Below are 17,120 nucleotides of genomic sequence, written 5' to 3'. Positions count from 1 at the left end.
ATCGTAATTCATGTTTGCATCTATTACAGCTAAAAGTCTGTTTGGTAAGAAGGTAAATTTGTCAATGCAAAACTAGTCCAATTTTATAATTTATATGAACCTTTTTATACTCTACATATTTGCACTCACACTTATTTGCATTGTTTCCAGACACAGCCTTTGTTATTTTCTATGAAAATGGGCTAGTGGTTTAAAACTTGGGGGACAGGGCTTTTGCATCCCACATATATGGAGTTAAAAACATTTTGATGCATATATAAATCAATGGTTTCTGAGATGAAAAATTATTTCTACCAATGAATACAAACTTTACATCAAATGAGGATGTAAATTATAGTTACAAACACATTTAAGTCTGAACTATATGCAAATTTTGATCAGCTTGGATTTCTGGTGAAAAACAAAGCCATAGGCTCCATATGGGAATGTAGGTGAGCTGAGTGAAAATTTAGATTCACTTTTCTTTCAGCTCTTTTTTTAGGTGTAAAATGGCATTGCCCTGCTTTTTACGAGAGGAATAAAAGTAGGAGGAAGGTTTTCATTTGTGGGGTAAAATAGAAAGTAAGATGATGTGATTCTGGAGGAGAATGTGAAGGTAGGGGAAGATGGCGCAAGTTTTTCTTTATGCTCCATTTGGAAAAGTTACAAATACAAATATGTTGATTGCAAAATCTTGTATTTTGTATGTATTTGTACTGTATATGTTTGTATTTATACTCCTTCTAAATTGAGTATAAATACAAGATTTTGTACTTCAATCTGGTGTGTTAAAATAACATCTTCCTATTTTAACGGTCAAACGGGTGAATTAAGATGTGGAATTTGACATGTTGGGATTTTTTGAATCTCTGAACATAGTGGCAAGGTCTGATTGGTCAAATAAGGCTTGGATGATGAAGATTCATGATATGTGAGCTTTCGATCATTAAGATTCGTCAAAACAGAATCAAGGCTTGATGTTGGGTCAAATAAGGGAATTTTGGGATAAACTTTGGTGGGTAGGTATGGGTTGGGCTTATAGGGCTGTTGGAAGGATTCATGTTAGGTATATGCAAATCATGGGTTTTAGGTTTAAGAAGCGTCGTAGTATAATACGCATCGAAAAGCAATCTTTGGTGGACGATTGACTAAATCCAGGGATTTAGGGTAGAAATTTTGTGTGATTGGTTGCTTAAGGATTTTGTTTCATGTGATGGAGTTTGATCAGGGCTCAATTATGGTGATGTGGCACAATCAAAACCATCGAGAGGGAATCATCTAGATTTAATAGTGGATGTGTGGCACAATCAAAACCATTGAGAAGGAATCATCCAGATTTAATAGTGGATTTATGGGCATTTGGGCTAAAATTTGTTTTCTTAGGGTTTTGGCATGTTTTAAAGCAATTGGTGTGGTCCGATCGAGCATCTAGAATGTAGGAGATGGGTCAAAGAAGGGACTGAGCAAAAATCGGGTGCTAACAAGTAGGTAAATGGTATCAAATTTGAGAGGTTTTGTTACCATTGGATTCAGCATTTTGGGCTCTGCATACCTATGTTTTTTGATTCATGTCTTGATGTGAAATAAGGTTGAGGATCAAAGAAATTCTGAACATATGATTGAAATTGAATCCTAGCTTTGGGTACAGTTGGATTTGGAATTTTGGGCTCTATGTACCTATGGTTCTTAATGTCAAATCTAATTAAGGATCAAAAGGATACGATTAGAATCGATCCCAACTTTAGGTCTCAAGCCAAAGAGGTAATCGAGATCGATTTTGGGTGATCTTTGTATCATTGGATTTAGAATTTTGAGCTCTACATACTTATAGTGTTGGATTTCTATCTATAAGTGAGATAAGGTTCAAGATCAAAATGATCCCAATCAGACAATTGGAATTGGTTCTAGCTTTGGGTCTTAAGATGAAGGGGTAAATAGTGTTAGATTTAGGTGATCTTAATATTGTTAGACTTGGAATTTTGGGCTCTGTGTAACTACGTTGTTAGATTCCAGACTAAATGTGAGATAAGGTTCAGGATCAAAATGATCTTAGATAGAACAATTGGAGTCGGTTCCGACTTTAAGTGTTAAAATGAAGGGGTAAACGGTGTCGGATTTGGGAGATCTTGGTATTTCAAATTTGGAATTTTAGACTCTACATACCTACCAGGTTAGATTTGTAACATTAAGCTTTTTATCAAAAGGATTTCAAACTAAGGATCCAAACCAATTTTAGCTCTAGTTGTTATGACAGAGGGATAAACAGTACCGAATTATGGCAATCTTGATATTGGTAGATCAAATTCAATACTTTGTAGAGGCAAACACCCACTCTTTGGAAGACTAGTAAAGTGGTTGATGCATTTGGGTGAATGCACCATTGAGTATATATGCATAGACAAGAGCAATAAAATGCCAAGTAGTAGCTGACCTTTTAGTAGATTTACCCATAGAAGACCCCCTCGACTTACCTTTGGTCACATTTATAGGTCTATGGTGGGAAGCACTGCAATATTCTACTTGGAAGATAGTAAATGGAAATCAAGAGGGATTTCTGAGAGGCAGAGTGATAAGAATAAAATTTGTCATATGTTTATCCCTCAATATTCAGTATTTTACACTTAATTGGTACCTAATTGGACTCATTACTCTTGTATTTCAATTCAGGGCAAGCAAGAAGGCGATTGGAAGAAAACAAGGCTAATCGGATGTTTTTGTACAGTTTCGGCACCCACCAAAAATTTGGCGCCGTTGCCGGGGATTGGTGTCCTAAGTAGATTTATTTCTTTTTTCTTGGTTTATGCCTCGTTCTTCTCATATAGGTGAGCTCCAATACGATCCCGAGATTGAAAACATGGCGGCCAACACTCAACAATTCGGCTATAGGCTTAACCCTCCAGCAAACCATGATAATGAGGTAAACATGTCTTCCCTAGAACAACAAATTGCAAGTCTGACCTCTCTTGTCCGTCAAATGGCTATAGATAACATGCAAATGGTGAGGCTTGCGGGATTTGTTCATCTACAAGACATCCAACTGACATGTGCCCTACACTTCAAAATGAACCCTATGAACAAGCCAATGTTGTTGGAGGCTTCCCAAAGAAGAGATACGATCCCTACTCAAATACCTACAATGTAGGATGGAGGGATCATCCTAACCTTAGCTACGGAGCCAAGCCCTTTGGCTTCCACCAACAATATCAGTCTAGACCACCGGCTCCACAATATTCATCGTCTAACCCAGGTATGTCTCTAGATGAAATTGTTAAAGCACTTGCAACTGACATTCAACAATTTCAACAGGAGACAATGACAAGCATCCGAAACTTGGAGAATCAAGTCAGCCAATTGGCAACTGCTATGAGTCGAATGGAATCTCAAGTATCAGGAAGGCTACCCTCCCAGACCATGGTCGACCCTAAGCAAAATGCTAGTGCAATCACTTTAAGAAGCGGAAGGGAGCTAAATAGGCCTAGCAAGGAAGTACCTAAGAATACAATTGAAGAAGAAATAGAAAATGAAGCACCTCCACCCCAAACTCAAGATGCAAGCAGTGAACAACCCCAAGCCATAGTGGCAACTCCACCCTTTCCTAGCCGCTTTGCAAAATCCAAGGAGGAGCAAGAGAAGGAGGAAGTTTTTGAACTTGGTGGGAAGGAGGGATTCAGAATTTCCATTACTAAGCATCCTGAGAAAGAGGAGTCAACCTTGAGTGCTAAATTGTAGGAAACCGTTGTAGCATTGAGTGGTTCTCTAGAGCTACAACAATCAGGTAATGCTCCTTATATTATATTACCGATTTCTGACAGGAAACTTTTACCCTCTATTTTGCAGGCTCCTATTCCAGATTTGAACCCACCCATGATGGATGAAAGGGGAAGACACCAGAAGTTGCAACTACAAAAGTTAGAGGATCCGGTTTATGATAGGGAAATTTGTTTTTTTTTTCTTCTTGTTTTTGCATCTATAGTTTAGTTATTTCCCCTTTTCTTTACATTTCAACAATGCATAGATTAAGTGTGGGGGGGGGGGGAGTATAGGATCTGATAAGTAGTATTTATTTCCGTCCAAAAAAAAAAACACTAAACTCTTTCGAAATCAATTGAAACAATATTTTGGGAAATTTCTTGTGGACCTAGTAATGAGGTACAATTAAGGAGTACATGACCTTTCTGAAGCCATTCCCTTTTAAGCTAGTCCTAAATTCAGGTTTAAGTAAACAGGGCAAATACTTTACCATTGCTACAATTGGTAGGATGGAGTATAAAATGCTCCTACCAGCCAAGTCATCTGATAGTAGGATAGAGCATAAAATGCACCTACTAGCTAGTAATTCAAACAGTAGAATGGAGCATAAAATGCACCTACTGACCTAGTAATTCAAACAGTAGGATGGAGCATAAAATGCACCTACTGACCAAGTAATCCAAAAGTGAGATGGAGCATAAAATGCACTCGCTTCTTTAGAAGAGAGAAAAAGAAAATAAAAGAGAGAGAGAAGATAAAAAGGTTTTCCCTGATTTACTACCTGGTTTGCAGTAGCAAAAATTGGATTGACTGATGAATGAGTCATGTATGACTCGGTTGTGTTGATTTAACGATTCACAATAATTAACCTAGAATATTTGTAGAGAAAGACGAAGGAGAGTTGAGTTTAAAAATTGGTAGGATAGCTAGTTTGTTTTTGTTCTATTTTTACTTGAATTTTGATTTGCCTGAGGACGGGCAAGGTTTAAGTGTGGGGGAATTTGATAAGAATAAAATTTGTCATATGTTTATCCCTCAATATTCAGTATTTTACACTTAATTGATACCTAATTGGACTCATTACTCTTGTATTTCGATTCAGGGCAAGCAAGAAGGCGATTGGAAGAAAACAAGGCTAATCGGATGTTTTTGTACAGTTTCGGCACCCACCACTGAGAGTGATAAAGTAAGCTAGGATTTTAGTTTGACAAGGCTTATGTAGAGCTTTAGCCAAGAAAGTGTAAGGGAATCCTCAGAGATCTCCTTGGTAAAGGAGAGAAGATTTCACGCTTTGGAAATGTTGCCCCGAATTTGTTGGATATGAAAGTAGTAAATGGGTAACAGTTTTATCAAATGTTTGTGTGGTTATAATGGAACTGAAGTTTCTACTTCTTCCTGGAGTTCGCATCTGAGCATAAATGCAGCTACCTCCCCATCTAGAAACTTAAAATGTGTTTCATGAAAAGTTTCATTGAAAATGTTTTAGTGTTGATTAGGGTCATGGGAAGAGGGATGCATGGCACACAAATGGTTTTCAAAATCGGACCGAAAAAACTGGGAACTGATCAAGTGGCCGGTTCTATTTTTCCCCAAAACTGGATATTTGCAAAAAAACGTTGATTTGGTCAGTAAACTATTGACACAGGCAGTCGAACCGTTCAACGGTTTTGACCATTTTTTATTTTTTTATTTTTTTTGTCAGAATGAACCGACCGTTCGATTCAAACAATCAGACCATTCGACCCAGCAACCAAACCTCTGACCGGTTCATTCTCCGGGTTGATTTTAAAAACCTTGGACACACACACAAATGCGAAGCAAGGTTACATGGCACGTTTCTGAGACAAGGCTGTTACACTAAGTTGTGAGTTGAGACGGGGTTGGAGAGAAAATTTGCAACAAGTAGGAAACCATGTCACAGGACTATGCATGGCAATTGTACAATGCAAGAATATGGTGCCATGGCATGTCTCGCAGTCTTTATTGTGACCTGAGACATATCAGGAAAATGCACTAGCATGGTGTATTATCATGAGTTCTCCAATGAAAGTTGTGAAGGCAATGATTTCAAATATGGGAAATGAATTGCACTGGGAATTCAATGTTTCAGCTTCAATCCTTTATCGCATCACTGTTACCTTTACATTGGTTGCTTGCACAGTCATATGGTAGGTATCTCATTGCAAGTGATGCAGTGTCTAATTCTATGTACTTACATTATTCCCCCTACTTACTAATAGAAGCAATTCTGTGTATAAGCAAAAGCTTTGTCGATGCACCTGGTCTAGGGATGGATCTATCTTGAAATTCACCTACTTTAATGTAGCCCCCAATAGTATTTTTTTCCTAATTAGATTATTTTGAATTTTTACTTTTTTGCAATTTTATTCATATTTTTTAATGTTTTGAAACAATCTGTTCTTTTTCTATTTTCTTTTTTTTTTTTACACATTGCACTTTTACAACATTGGTTGAAGATAAAAAGATGAAGTTGAATCACAACATGAAGTGGGGTCATTTATAGATGATGAAGTGACACTAGAAGAGAACATTGCACATCATTTGCTAATATTATACAATGCATTTGTGTGGTGAGACATATCCAAGTTACACTAAAAGAAGAATTAAAGGAAAATTGGCCATGCACTACTATCTTTCATACATTGGTCAAGAGTGGAAACAAGTTCTACAAGTTGATTATAGATGGTGGCATCAACATGAACATTGTCTATGGGGCTACAATCAATCGTTTGCAACTGACACCACAACCACACCTACAACCCTATAAGATTGCTTGGATAGATAAATTACCAATCATGCAATTATCACTCTCATTCTTTGAATCATGGAGAAGGCCCATAGGCTACATTTAGTTTGAGGAAAGATTTTTGTTGGATGAAATGGGATAGGATGAGAAAGGGGAAATGGGTGGAAAATTTTCACGTTCCATTGTTTGGTTGCAAAAAGGAAAATGGTAGGAAAATCAACCCAAATAACAATTATTAATTAATTAAATTATTAAGTAATTAATTAATTAGGTAGTTAGTAATATTTTTATTATTACATATTTTCATATTAATTATTTATTAGCATTTTTTATTAATTAATTCTTAATATTTTGTCTTTTAGTTGATACTTTATTTTATTAATATTTAATATGAATTAATTAATAGTTTTATTATTTATTATTTATTAATTAAATCAACAATAAAATAATTATTTAATCATTAATTTCTTTTAATTTATATAATAATTAATTTATTAATATGTTATTAAATAATTAATAATTTTTTAGTAGATCATGGGTCTAATATTATTATATTAACTCTCAAAAATACTACAACCAAAAAGCAATGTGTTTTTATCATTAAACAAGTTTCCCCTCCTTTCCCACTTGTTTCCCACCAAAATGGTGGATCTATATCCCAAGAGTTAAGATCTATAATCTCACTCTTTCCCATCCCATCTCATGCCCACATACCAAACATACGGAAAGGAAGAATATTTGAAATATTTCAGTTTTTTCTTCCCATCAACCAAATCAAAGGGAGCCTTAGGGGCTATTTGATTAGCAACTAAAATTGCTAAACTGAAAGGCTTGTTGCTTTGTCTTTTAATTGTAATATATTTAAATAATAAAATTTTCAAGGGTATTGTGATCTACCCAACTTTAGTTTCATCCATTAAGAAGCCCCGGGACTACTTAAAAGCTTATTCCCTAAAAGACAAAGCAACAAACCGTTTATTTTAGCATCTTGAGTTGTTATCAAACGACCCTTTAGTATTTTCTTCCCAAGTTGTTCAAGTCTAGATTGCCTGCCAACTAAACATCTTCCAACACCCTTTCAACATGATCTAACATTGCACATCTTACCATGAAATTGGGAACCACCATAAAGTGGGACCTGCTATGTATGAGATGTGGGATGTTGACGCAGTGTGATGCCCTCCACCAGGCTAACTATACATACACCCGGATGATCGAATCAGCTTCGGACTTGAAGCCTCACGAAAAGAACTAGGCGTAGAGCCTTAGAAGAGAGAGAAGAGAATAAAGAAATTTGTGTGTCTCATTAAACTCAAAATAGAACTATTTATATACATACCGGTAGTCTTGTAGAATAACTAGGAAAGTAAAACAACTAAAACAACTAGGAATTGGACTTGGCATCCACCATCTGATAGCCACCATTATCCAATGTAGGTTGGATATGTGAGCTGTCGACATTATCCTGGGCTTGTTGGATCATGTAAGGACTCTCTAGGCGTGAGAGGCGTGGACTATCACCAGTTGTTGAGCTGGTCCTCCATCATTCTCCCCCACTTGGAAAGAACTTGACCCCGAGTCATGATCAGGATATGAAAGTGTCACGTCCGGTAAATAACGATAAAGATCAACAGCATTAAAGGTTTTGGAAATATCCATGTGATCTGGAAAGTCCACTACGTAAGCATTGTCATTGATCTTCATAAGGATCTTGTATGGGTCGTATTTTCGTGGTTGTAGCTTGCTATGCTTCCCAACGGGTATGCGTTCCTTCCTTAAGAACACCATGACTTCATCACCGATGTCAAACACCTGGTACCTGCAATGCCTGTCAACTACAAGCTTATATTTTGCATTGGTCCTCTGGAGTTTCTGTTGTACTTCCTCCTATACTGACTGGATTTGTCCTACTAACTGCTCTGCTAAAGTACTAAGGCCTGGTACCCTAGGTAGCTTTACCAAGTCCAACGCATGGTTAGGTACCTTCATATAAACAATAGAAAATGGGGATCTACCTATAGAGCTATGAACTGCATTGTTGTAGGAAAAGTCCCACTGCTTCGTCCTTTCTCTGCAAATGCTCCGGATCAGGTTACCCAGAGTTCGATTTACCACTTCTATTTGTCCATCAGTTTGCGGATGAGCTGTACTGCTAAAATTCAAGGATGAGTCAAATAGTCTCCACAAGGTCATCTAGAAGTGACTTAGGAACCTCGTATCTCGGTCCGACGTGATGGTCTTAGGAACCCCATGTAAACGGACAATTTCTCTAGAAAATAGTTTGGTTGTCGCTGTTGCATCCACGGTCTTCTTGCATGGGAGGAAATGTGCCATCTTGGAGAACCGGTCAACCACCATAAAGACGGAGTCCATGTGTTCTTGGAGTCTTTGGTAAGCCTAGCACGAAATCCATAGACAAGTCTTCCCAAATCGCAGTAGGAACAGGTAAAGGCATGTAGAGGCCAGTATTCTGGGTTTGACCCTTAGTCGTCTGACATATGTAGCACCTACTCACGATAGTGGTCACATCTCTTCTCAATTTAGTCCAGTAGTAATGCCCCTTGACAGCCTCAATCGTCTTGTCCTTCCCGAGGTGTCCTGCTAGACCACCTCCATGCAAAACCCTAATAATTTTCTCATGGAAGGAGATGCAAGGAATGCACAATTGGTCCCCCTTCATAAGAAATCCATCATGTACGTAGAAATCACCCGCTGGTTGCCAATTCATGCATTTTTCCCAAACCTGCTTGAAATCTTCATCCTGGGCATATAGATCTTTCAAACATTCAAAGCCCACAATTTCGATACTAAGAGTCTTGATGAGGGCCACACACCTACTCAAAGCATCGGCCACTGTGTTCTATTGCTCAGCCTTATACACAATTTTGTATAGGATCACTCCTCAACTATTTTTGCTTACTTAAATACTTAAGAGCTTGATGGTCAGTGTAGAGGACAAATTCTTTAGCAATCAAATAGTGTTCCCAGGTCTTTAATGTTCTTACAACAACATAAAATTCTTTATCATAAGTGGACCATTTCTTCCTGGCTTCGCATAGCTTTTCACTAAAGAAGGCAACTGGTCTCTTTTCTTGTGATAACATGGCCCCTATGCCGACTCCATTAGCATCACACTCGACCTCAAATAATTTGTCAAAGCTTGGTAGTGCTAAGACAGGAGCGGTGCACAACTTCTCTTTGATGAGAGCAAACTTTGCTCTTGTTCTTCAATGCATTGAAACTTACCATTTTTCAAACACTCAGTCATAGGGGCTACAATGCTACTAAAGTGTTTGATAAACCGCCTATAGAAAGTTGCTAACCCATGAAAACGCCTTACGTCTGTGACATTCGTTGGGGTTGGCCACTCCCTAATGGCTCGCACTTTCTCCTCGTCCACCTTAATTCCGTCCTTGCTTATTATGAAACCCAAGAACAACAAACTATCACTCATAAAAGTACACTTCTTTAGATTAGCATATAGTTTGTTCTCCCTTAATGCACTCAATACCTCTCGGATATGTCCTAAGTGCTCATCGACAGATTTGCTGCAAATCAAGATATCATCAAAATATACCACAACAAATTTACCAATGAAAGGGCGTAGTACCTGATTCATCAGTCTCATGAAGGTGTTGGGTGCGTTAGTTAGTCCAAAAGGCATGACTAACCATTCGAACAATCCATCTCTGGTCTTGAAAGCTGTCTTCCATTCATCTCCGGGACGGATTCTGATCTGATGGTAACCACTCCTGAGATCGATTTTGGAAAGGACCACAGCCCCATCAAGTTGATCGAGCATGTCGTCCAGCCTGAGAATGGGAAACTTGTAGCCAATAGTGATTTTGTTGATTGCTATGCTGTCAACACACATCCTCTAACTCCCATCTTTCTTAGGTGTTAATAATGCTGGTACTGCACATGGACTCATGTTGACCTGGATATGACCCTTTCTTAACAATTCTTCAACCTTCTCCCATAAAATCTCGTTGTCTTTAGGGTTCATCCTGTAGTGTGGCAGATTATGAAGGCTAGCACCAGGAACAAAATCAATGTGATGCTTGATATCTCGCATGGGTGGGAGCTCATTAGGTAACTCGTCAGGAACTACATCATGAAATTCGTCGAGCAATCCCTGCACTTCCACTGGGATTTTGTTCTCCCCTAGTGATTCACTCACGCTTTCTCCCTTTACCACCAACAAGTAGACCTTGTGGGTATCCTTACATTCTCTTACAAACTCAGAGTGACGATCGGTTATGGTAAGAAAATTTCTTTCTTCTGCCTTTGAAGCCTTGGGTTGGTTCTTTTCTGCCATGGGTAATAGTGTATAGCGCACACCCTCTTTCTCGAGCTGGTATGTGTTCTTCCTACCCAGGTGCTTGGCATCTGTATCAAACTGCCAAGGCCTACCAAGCAAAATATGGCAAGCATCCATATCCACAATATCACAATAAACCTCATCAGTGTACTTACTAATAGAGAATGGAACCTTGCAGTGTTCCTCCGCACGTACACCCCCCAACTTCCTTGATCCACCCATTCGTGTAAGGGTTCGGGTGTCTCTCAAGAAGTCATTGCAATTTTTGTACCACATCCCTACAGATAATATTTTCCTAACTGTCGCTATCAATAATTAATTCAAATAGCTTACCTTGTACAGTACACCTGGTGCAAAACAATCCAGTGTCATTGTGTGGTATCTTTGCTTCTCTGAGATAGCATTAGCTTCCTCACTACACACGTGTATTCTTCATGCTCATAGGTACCTTCTTCATCCTCCCCATCGGGTCCACAATATACTTCATCGACACACACTTCTTCCTCATCCCTTTCCACCATGTTAACTGCCTTTCTTCTGGGACAGTCACTAGACCTATGCCGCACTTCATTGCACTTGAAGCACTTAAAAGGAGCAGGTTTTGTATAGGGATTAACGACTTTAGGAAGGTTTGTAGTATTACCTCGAGTGTTTCCTCCCGTGGCGGCCTTACTAGTGTTAGCTACATTCAATGGGTGGGAGGGTTGTGCTCCTTGGGTTGGCTTGCCCTTGTCGACTACTGCTGGCATGTTGTCACTCCCACTATACCGTCAATAGTTATCAGCTCGGGTCCTCTCTTGGAACATTAACTCAGCCTTCAGGCTAAGTTCCTTGCTTCCTGCATGCTCAGAACCATTTGGACACCAATCTTATCTCGGATAGCGGGTCTCAGACCACTCAAATAATGGGTTGCCTGTTGATCGTCACTTTCTGATAACTGGTTCTATTAAGCCAATCTCAAAAATTCTGAGGTGTACTCGTTCACGCTTCTTGTTCCCTACGCACATCGTTGATATGACTCAAACATATACTGCTCATAATCAGGAGGTAAAAACCTACCTCTTATTAATTGCTTCATACGCCTCCATGTTCGAACTGGACCTCTTCCTTCTCTGATCCGAGTCCCCCTCATTCATTCCCACCAGATAGATGCTCCTCCCTTCAGTCGAAACGCTACTAATTTTACCATTCTTCCTTTTGGGATCTCCATGTACTCAAAGAAACGGTTGACCTCGGTGATCCAATCTAGAAGGTCCTCTATGTCCAGATCTCCACTAAAAGTCAGAATATCCACCTTGAGTTTAAATTCATCATTGTTCCGACGGTGATTAAAATTGCTAGGATTTCGCCAATTCCTACCGTTTCTACCATCACCAGGAATAACTGGAGCAACGCTGAACTCTAGCTCCTCGTCGCTATCATCATCAATAATAGGGTTCCTAGGTATAGGATCGATGATTGGTCTACCGTGGTTGTCTCCTCCGGCTTGGTGCAATGCGTGATCCCTATTCCTTGGAACATCCTCTCGTAACAAAGTCTATAGTTGTCCATCGATCTCTGCCAACTGTTGCTCAATGTTACGAGTGGTTGTACGCTGCTCTTCGATTGCTCTCCAAACAGCTTGTAACCCCTGATCTCCGTCACTGGGTTGGTTGCGACTACTACCATCTTGATTGGCCATCTGACTGGGCGAACTCCCGCTCTGATACCACCTGACATAGCGTGACGCACTCGACTAGGCTAACTATAGAAGCACCCGGACGATCGAATCGGCTTCAGACTTGAAGCCTCACGAAAAGAACTAGGCGTAGAGCCTTAGAAGAGAAAGAAGAGAATAAAGAAATTCTTGTGTGTCTCGTTAAACTCAGAACATAACTATTTATAATACATACTGGTAGTCTTGTAGAATAACTAGGAAAGTAAAACAACTAAAACAACTAGGAATTGGACTTGGCGTCCACCGTCCGATAGCCACCATCATCCAATGTAGGTTGGATATGTGAGCTGTCGACATTATCCTGGGCTTGTTGGATCACGTAAGGACTCTCTAGGCGTGAGAGGCATGGACTATCGCTGGTTGTTGAGCTGGTCCTCCATCAGATGTCGAAACATATTTTGTTGGCAAGTGATCCATACTCAATTTGTTCTGGGTTTGGCTTCCATCTCCACCAATGGTTAGACACTTAAACAGGCTGTCCTCCCAAAAAAACCTTCCCATAGTGCTCCCCACAACATATTGCAGCTAGGGATGCAAACATATCTGATTCAATTCGAATCAAGGTAATTCGAATCCAATCTGACATTATTCATGGTGGATATGATTTGATCCGAAGATCCGATCAGATTTGATGGACCTCGATCTCAATTCGAATCCTATCAATAAATTGGATCTCCATATCCAATCCAATCCAACTTATTTTCTTTAAAAATTAATAAATTACTAAAAAATAAAATGTACAAATTCAAAAAATGAAAAATAAAAAAAATACAAGTATTTTTTAATTATAAATAAATAACATATTATATATATATATATATATATATATATACTATACATATATTTATATAAATATACATATTATATATTGAAACGATTCTTCTCGAATTGGATAGATGGTGATCCGAATTCGATCAAATACACATGATGATTTAGTAGCGTATCAGGGTCAATCTAACATTAGCTCTATACAATTAGTCACTCAATGATCAACAGAATGTCAAACGCCAATCACATCAGCTCTATATCCATCTGGTGTTGGTGTTGAAATCAATGTTGTCAGATTTTGGGCTGCAAATAGGAAATCATTTTGGCACTGGATCACTGAACCCTTCAATCATTCCACTCTTTTAAAGCGTTACAAAAATATAAAAGAATTTTAATTTTATCTTTTAAAGTTATTTTACATCTATATAATAAAATAATAAATATTCTTTTATATAAATATAAGAAGAACTGAACAATGAAAATTGAAAACACAGATGGCCCATGTGATGTGGGAGCGTTGAGCTGTTGATTTAGCTGGCGCTTGAGAGATGAATTATTGAAAGAGGCAGAAGTCAAATGACTGATTGACAACTGATTTGGACTCTCTGGATTTTTTTTACCAGACGTAGCCCGGGCTTGAAATAAAATAGAAATTATAGGGTTTCTCTGTTTCTTGCATCATTAATGTTCTTGCAATCTACTAAATGATGCAGACGAGTGGCTACTATTTGGTTTTTATGTGGAAAGAACATAATTTTTGGAAAAATGAGAAAATTTGGCATCATTATTTAAGACTTTTAAGTTACGTTGTCAATTGTCATGTCATAGATATATACTTAGCTCAGGAAAATGGGCCTCTAATGGGCTCATGTGGAGTATACCCCACACATTGAAATGCTTCTTTTGAGGTTCTTGGCATCAAATGGAAAGGTGAGCCTTAAAAGCTGTGTTTGGTTTGATAGAACTACGACAAATAGAATGTTGAAGGAATTCCTTAAGAAGTTTTCTTCAATTTTCTGTTTTTTTTTTGCTGCGTTTGAAAATAATGCAAATAGAGTGTAAAATTATCAATGCAAAGTAACTTAATTTTGCACTTTATATGAATCCTTTTACACTCTACATATTTGCATTTACACTTATTTGCATTTTTTGCAAATACAGCCTTTGTTATTTTCTATGAAAACGGGCTAGTGGTTTAAAGCTTGGAGGACAGGGTGTTTGCATCCCACATATATGGAATTAAAAACAATTTGATGCATATATAAATCAATGGTTTCTGAGATGAAAATTTAATTCTACCAATGAATACAAACTTTACATCAAATAAGGATGCAAATTATAGTTACAAACACATTTAAGTCTGAACTAGATGCAAATTTTGCATCAGCTTGGATTTCTGGTGAAAAACAAAGCCATAGGCTCCATATGGGAGTGTAGGTGAGCTGAGTAAAAATTTAGATTCACTTTTCTTTCAGCTCTTTTTTTAGGAGTAAAAGTGGAAGTAAAATGGCATTGCCCTATATTTGTGCTCCTTCCAAACAGATCTTTAGCTCCATTTGGAAGGGTTACAAATAAAAATATGTTGATTGCAAAATTTTATATTTTGTATGTATTTATACTGTACATATTTGTATTTATACTCCTAAACTGAGCCTTAGTTTTTTTTTTTTTTTTGTTTCAAAGTTTTTCTTTAATTTTTAATATGCAAAATTTGTACTGCCAATGTGTGAAAATAAGACAAAGAGTGCAATTCTGCATTAGGTAGGGGTGAAAATCATAGTAACCTACACATAAAAATCTGAACCGAGTTTAATCTTACTTCTGGTTTGGATTTGTACCGCAAACAAAGAGAGCCTTAACAGAAACAGCAACTATATATCTTCAATAGAAGTGTATGTGGAGCTGTTTGTTGGCATTTTCCTAATTTCTCATTTTTTTCATTCTTTATTTTCCAAAACGATTAATGTAGAAGCATTCTTGGCAAGTTTTTCTAAATTTGATCTTTTATGCTAATTTCCTTTTTATTTTTTGTTGTAACTCTTCAGTTGGACAAAATGGACTAGATGCCTTAGCTACAAGGCTCCATCTGTTTGCACTTTGCAATGTAAATCTGAACCAGATACAAATTTTTCACCCAGTTCAGTTTCGGATCTGTTTATTTGTGTTTATGATTTGTACTCCTACCTTATGCAATATTTGCTCTTTTTGCCTCAATTACACCCATTAGCAATGCAAATTATGCATCAATTCCACCGATTTTAATTCTATCTCATATAAAGTAGAGGCCACATCATTTGCTTTCTACCTTACTCTCTCCAAACAAACAGCCTTCCTCTTTTCTGCATTCACTTTCATAAAATTTGAGGACTACATCATTTTACTTCTTTATCTTCTTACAAACAAACCAAACAAAGTCAAATCCTAAGCAAAATTAAACAAGGATTTACACAGTTCATTTGCACTTCTGTGCATTTATGTCAAGTCAAATGAAATTGGCACCAATGGATGTAGCAAAAATCAGTAGTCAGATTATTTCAGGCATTTGATTTGGTTTGTTTTTTCTTTGATGATTTGGAAAACTCTCTGAAACTTTACATTTTAAATTTAAGAAAAATTTGGCAACGACGATAAAACTAATGTACTGAAATGAAATTATTAGACTCTTCTATCTGTACTGATTTTTGGCCCATATCATGTACAAGTTGGCAATCATCCCATCGTGGATCCCAGCGCTCATAAAATGGAATCGTTTGTCTGATGTTTTGTCCTTGGAAATTTGAGAATATATATATATATATTATCTGAAGAAAGCCTACTTTCATTACCCAACCAGTGGCTACATGAGAGAAATCTTACCGAAGAGTAGTAATTAGTCCCTGTTTGGTTCGTGGGAATAGGATTTTGGAATCAGAATCAATGGATTATTCTGATTCCAACTGTTTGGTTGGGCAGAATTGAAATCCCATTCTCATTTTTGCTGGAACGGCATTCCCCCATTTGAGGGAATGACCATTTTCTACCCCTCTCTTGGGAATGAAATCTCATTCGTGCTGATTCTAATTCCCATTCTCATTTCTATATGAACCAAACACATTATGGAAATGGACCATTTTGATTCTGATTCTAGAGGATTTTGACTCCAATTCCGACTATGAATTAAAAGAACCCTTAATAAATCTGACATGATCATGCAACCACACTGAGAAGAAGAGATTGAAAGCAAGAATAGAGACAGTAAGATTGGCACATTTTACATGTAAATATAAAGGAAAATTATAGGGAGGTATTTTCAATAGTCAATTTTACGGTGAGTGGCAAAGTTATCAAAATGCTCATTCGTGGTTTGAGTAGCTGAGAGAATAAAAATAAAATTGTAAAATGATAGAAATGGACATCATTAATGTGCAAATCATCATGTTGCTTCAATTCCTTGTTTGTTCAACCCTAAAAAGAAAATGAGAATAAAAGGATTAAGAATTAGGATTTCAGAAAAGTACACTGCAACACACCATAGAATTCTGAATTTTACTATAGATTTTCAACAATTCAAAATGTCAAGCACTTTCACACTAAACACCAATACCCGCCCGTGTATTGGTATCAATTCCGAGCTGACACCTATCCTAATTGTACGATGAAACTAAGAATTCTAACGATGGACTGAACAGTCATTCTTGTTAAGATTTTAGAGACTCAATAAAAGAAAGGGCAAAACGATTTCATAAAATATACATGATATCATTTGCTCCAAATAACTATGGAATGCTAATGGTTGGACTTAAGTGTTGATTTTTGAATATATAGGACCCTCGTTGTCC

General features: G+C 37.6%; 1 protein-coding gene across 1 annotated transcript; it reads right to left on the bottom strand.

Annotated features, from left to right (window-relative positions):
- Nucleotides 1-10,373: 10,373 nt before the first annotated feature.
- Nucleotides 10,374-11,039, bottom strand: LOC148874437 (uncharacterized). Its single transcript, XM_088961337.1, has one exon. It carries the CDS (start codon nucleotides 11,037-11,039, stop codon nucleotides 10,374-10,376), a length of 666 nt encoding a protein of 221 aa, XP_088817463.1.
- Nucleotides 11,040-17,120: the final 6,081 nt, after the last annotated feature.

This window comes from Nelumbo lutea, chromosome 1, assembly GCF_056320005.1.
Source record: "Nelumbo lutea isolate HS-2025 chromosome 1, American lotus-T2T, whole genome shotgun sequence".
Classification (NCBI taxonomy): domain Eukaryota; kingdom Viridiplantae; phylum Streptophyta; class Magnoliopsida; order Proteales; family Nelumbonaceae; genus Nelumbo; species Nelumbo lutea.
This window is presented reverse-complemented; position numbering and strand designations above follow the sequence as displayed.